The sequence below is a fragment of the Orycteropus afer genome, unplaced genomic scaffold, assembly GCF_000298275.1.
Source record: "Orycteropus afer afer isolate SDZICR_OR568_19922 unplaced genomic scaffold, OryAfe1.0 scaffold00304, whole genome shotgun sequence".
Classification (NCBI taxonomy): domain Eukaryota; kingdom Metazoa; phylum Chordata; class Mammalia; order Tubulidentata; family Orycteropodidae; genus Orycteropus; species Orycteropus afer.
In genome coordinates this window covers 664,516-669,014 of record NW_006921891.1, presented here as the reverse complement: position 1 = coordinate 669,014, position 4,499 = coordinate 664,516, and the positions used below count along the sequence as shown (strand labels likewise).

Sequence of the window (4,499 nt, the reverse complement as noted above, 5' to 3'; positions counted from 1 at the left end):
AAGCTCACTGTCATTGAGTCGATTCAACTCATAGCGACCCCTCCTTGGTTTTCTGAGGTGGTATCTGTGCACAAGTAGATTGCCCAGTCTTCCTTCTGGTGGGTTTGAACAGCCACCCTTCTGGTTAGCACTCAAATGCCTTAGGCACTATGCCATCATGATATAGATATCAGCACAGAAGTATAGAAAAAGAGTGCTGGGGAATCCCTGTGAGAGAGAGGACATAAGGCAAAGAAGACTCTGGCTTGATGATCTTGGATGATACCATACAGAAGTTAGATCTGAACTCTTCTTAGGTGTTGGCCAAAACTTCATCAAGATTTATGCCACTTGGTGCACTTGTGTCTCCCAGTGTTACAGACAAAACAAAAACCAAAGGGATTGGTGTTGTAAGTACCCAGATAGCTGTGCTACAGACCACATGACCCATAGTGGTGGTCCACCATCAGACTTATTCTGGTGGTGGGGAATCCCTGCAAGAGCTTCCCAGGTCTTCTATTCATCACAATCTCAGATGGATGGCTTCATCCTCAACTTCTTTTAGCACCAAAAAGCTGAACACATTGAAAAATTAAAAGCACATTGAACCTAATTATTTAAAAACATCTGAAGCTAATTTAATGTAAGTTGTTTCATTATTAAGAGAATGTGTACTTCAAAACTCATACAAAGCATGGTGAAGCACTGTTAATTCCAGAATGAAGTGCTTGGTGACTATTGCCACACTAATATTGTACTTCCCTTTTTTCTTTTCCTTAGGAAAACATGATCCTCCAGTCTTCACTTCTCATCTCCCTTTCCCTGCTTATCTCTGGTTCCTGTGAGTTTTTCGCTAAAGCAAATTATCCTCGAAGCTATCCCTGTGATGAGAAAAGGGAGAATGTCTCTATTATCGCAGAATGTAACGATCGTCAACTGCAAGAAGTTCCCCGAACAGTAGGCAGATATGTGACAGAACTAGACCTGTCTGAGAATTTCATCACACACATAACGAAGGAATCATTTCAAGGGCTGCAAGATCTTACTAAAATCAATCTAAACCACAACGCAAAGCGACAGCATCAGAATGAAAATCCTGACATGAGTAAAGAAGGCATGACAATTACAGACGGGGCATTTCTGAGCCTCAGAAACCTAATAGAGTTACTGCTTGAAGACAACAAGTTAAACAAAATACCCATTGGTTTGCCAGAGTCTTTGAGAGAACTTAGTTTAATCCAAAACAATATCACTGTGCTGACTAAAAAGAACACCTCAGAACTAACGAACTTGCAAAGTCTTTATTTAGGCTGGAACTGCTATTTTGGCCATGATTGCAAAAAAACGTTTGACATAGAAGAAGGAACATTTGAGAAGCTTACAAATTTGACAGTGCTATCACTGTCTTTCAATACTCTTTACCATGTGCCACCAAAACTGCCTAGCTCCCTTAGAGAACTTTATCTGAGCAACACCAAGATCCAAAACATCAGTCAAGAAGACTTCAAGGAACTGAAAAATTTAAGGACACTAGATTTAAGCGGGAACTGTCCGAGGTGTTTCAATGCACCGTTTCCTTGTGAACCTTGTAAAGCAAATGCTTCACTTCAGATACATCCCCTTGCTTTTCAAACCCTGACCCACCTTCTCTACCTAAACCTCTCCAGCACTTCTCTCCGAAAGATTCCTGCAAGCTGGTTCTATAATATGAGTCATCTAAAGGTACTGTATCTTGAATTCAACTACTTAGTGCATGAAATAGCCTCTGGGGCATTTTTAACATACCTGCCATCTTTAGAAATACTTGACTTATCTTTTAACTATGTAAAGACGGAATATCCACAGCATATTAATATTTCCAAAAACTTCTCTAAGCTTGTGTCTCTCCAGGTATTGCATTTAAGAGGTTATGTGTTCCAGGAACTTAGGAAAGAAGACTTCCAGCCTCTGGTAGGGCTTCCCAACTTAAGGACTATCAACTTGGGCATTAACTTCATTAAGCAAATTGACTTCACCATTTTCCAACGGTTCCACAACCTGAGTATTATTTATTTGTCAGAAAACAGAATATCACCCTTGGTAAATGACATCAGGCAAACAAATACAAACGGTTCATCTCTCCAAAGTCATATCCTTAGAGCACGCTCAGCATATACTGAGTTTGACCCACATTCGAATTTTTATCATAACACCAATCCTTTAATAAAGCCCCAATGCAGCAATTACGGCAAAGCCTTAGATCTAAGCTTGAACACTATTTTCTTTATTGGACAAAAGCAATTCGAGTCTTTTGGTGACATTGCCTGCTTAAATCTTTCCTCAAATGGCAATGCCCAAGTGCTACATGGAGCAGAGTTTTCAGCTGTGCCTCGTGTGAAATATTTGGATCTGACCAACAACAAACTGGACTTTGATGATGATAAAGCTCTCACAGAATTGGTGGACTTAGAGGTTCTAGATCTCAGCTATAATGCACACTATTTCCGGATAGCTGGGGTAACGCATCGTCTAGGATTTATTAAAAATTTAACACAGCTGAAGGTTTTAAACTTAAGTCACAACAGCATTTACACATTAACAGAATTTGAACTGACCAGCATGTCCCTGGAAGAATTAGTGTTTAGTGGAAACCGCCTGGATCTTCTGTGGTATGCAGAGGATGACAGGTACTGGCACCTTTTCACATTTCTCAGGAATCTGACCCGGCTTGACATATCCTTTAATAATCTTCAGCACATCCCGAATCAAGCCTTCCTTAACTTGCCCCAGAAACTCACAGAACTATATGTAAACAATAATAACTTAAATTCCTTTAACTGGACGTTACTCCAGCAGTTTCCTTTCCTCCGCTTGCTTGACTTAAGTGGAAACCAGCTATCCATGTTAACTAATGGACTGTCTGCATTCACACCTTCTCTTCAGACCCTGCTGCTGAGGCAAAACAGGATTTCCCAGCTGCCCTCTGGCTTCTTTTCCGAGGCCGGCAGTCTGGTCCACCTCGACTTAAGTTACAACCTGCTAAAGATGATCAACAAATCCACACTTCAAACTAGGACAGCCACCAACTTAGCTGTTTTGGAACTAGGAGGAAACCCTTTTGACTGCACATGTGAGATTGGAGATTTCCATAGATGGATGAATGAAAATCTAAATGTCACAATTCCTAGATTGACAGATGTCATCTGTGGCAGTCCTGGAGATCAAAGTGGGAAGAGTATTTTGAGCATAGAGCTGATGACCTGTGTTTCAGATACCATTGCGGCAGTGTTATTTTTCTTCACATTCTTTATCACCACCATGGTTATGTTAGCTGCCCTGGCTCATCATTTTTTTTACTGGGATGTTTGGTTTATCTACCACATGTGTTTAGCAAAGATAAAAGGGTACAGGTCTCTCTCCACTTCCCAAACTTTCTACGACGCTTACATTTCTTATGACACCAAAGATGTGTCTGTCACTGACTGGGTGGTAAATGAGCTGCGCTTCCACCTGGAGGAGAGTGAAGACAAAAACGTTCTCCTTTGTCTGGAGGAGAGGGACTGGGATCCGGGATTAGCTGTCATTGACAACCTCATGCAGAGCATCAACCAAAGCAAAAAAACTATATTCGTTTTAACCAAAAAATACGCAAAGAACTGGAACTTTAAGACGGCTTTCTACTTGGCCCTGCAGAGGCTGATGGAGGAGAACATGGACGTGATTATTTTCATTCTGCTGGAGCCAGTGCTACAGCATTCGCAGTACCTGAGGCTGCGGCAGCGGATCTGCAAGAGCTCCATCCTCCGGTGGCCTGATAACCCCAAGGCAGAAGGCCTGTTCTGGCAAAATCTGAAAAACGTGGTCTTAACTGAAAATGATTCACGGTATAACAATTTGTATGTTGATTCCATTAAGTAATAGTAACTGATGTGAAGTCTTGGTGCAACAACGTAATAAAAATGCAAAGCAACTACTCTTCTGTCTCATGAGTTATTGCTGTATAGCAAATTGCCCCCAAGGTTGGTTGCTTAAAATAGCACATATTTATCAGTTCACCATTTCTAGGGCTCAGGAGTCCAGGCATGGCTTAGCTGGGTGATCTGCATTGGAGCCTCTCATAGACTAGGTGTTGGCCAGGGCCACAGGCGTCTCCTGGAGAAGAATCCACTTCCAAGGTCACACTTGGGGGGTTGTTGTCAGGATTCAGTTCCTCTTGAGCTGTTGGCCAAAGACTACTCTCAGTTCCTTGCCATGTGGGCCTCCCCCATATGTCAGTTTGTTTCTCAAAAGCCAGTAAAAGAGAACATCAGCTACCAAGATGGAACTCACAAGGTTTTATAATACCACCATGGAAGTGATAGCCCATTCATTCTGCCATCTTGTATTTTTAATAGGTAAAATCACAGGTCCCAGTCACAATCCAGAGAAAACAGTCAATGACTGAGACAGTGGCTTTGTACCTCAGTCCAGGACAACACGGGATGATGGAGATGGTGGTTAATGATGCTGCACCCTGGGAAAACAGTCCATGACCAAGACGG

At 42.0% G+C, this 4,499-nt stretch overlaps 1 protein-coding gene across 1 annotated transcript; it reads left to right on the top strand.

Annotated features, from left to right (window-relative positions):
* The first annotated feature begins 421 nt into the window (after positions 1-421).
* Positions 422-3,876, top strand: TLR8 (toll like receptor 8). Its single transcript, XM_007951627.2, has 2 exons — positions 422-490; positions 760-3,876. Exons 1-2 carry the CDS (start codon positions 422-424, stop codon positions 3,874-3,876), a joined length of 3,186 nt encoding a protein of 1,061 aa, XP_007949818.2.
* The last annotated feature ends 623 nt before the right edge of the window (positions 3,877-4,499 follow it).

What these genes read in the sequence shown, in the direction of transcription:
- TLR8 (XM_007951627.2), top strand. Translation starts at nt 422, where the DNA reads ATGACCCATAGTGGTGGTCCACCATCAGACTTATTCTGGTGGTGGGGA. An exon ending in TCCCTGCAAGAGCTTCCCAG is followed by an intron (nt 491 to 759) that starts GTCTTCTATTCA and finishes TCTTTTCCTTAG; the next exon opens with GAAAACATGATCCTCCAGTC.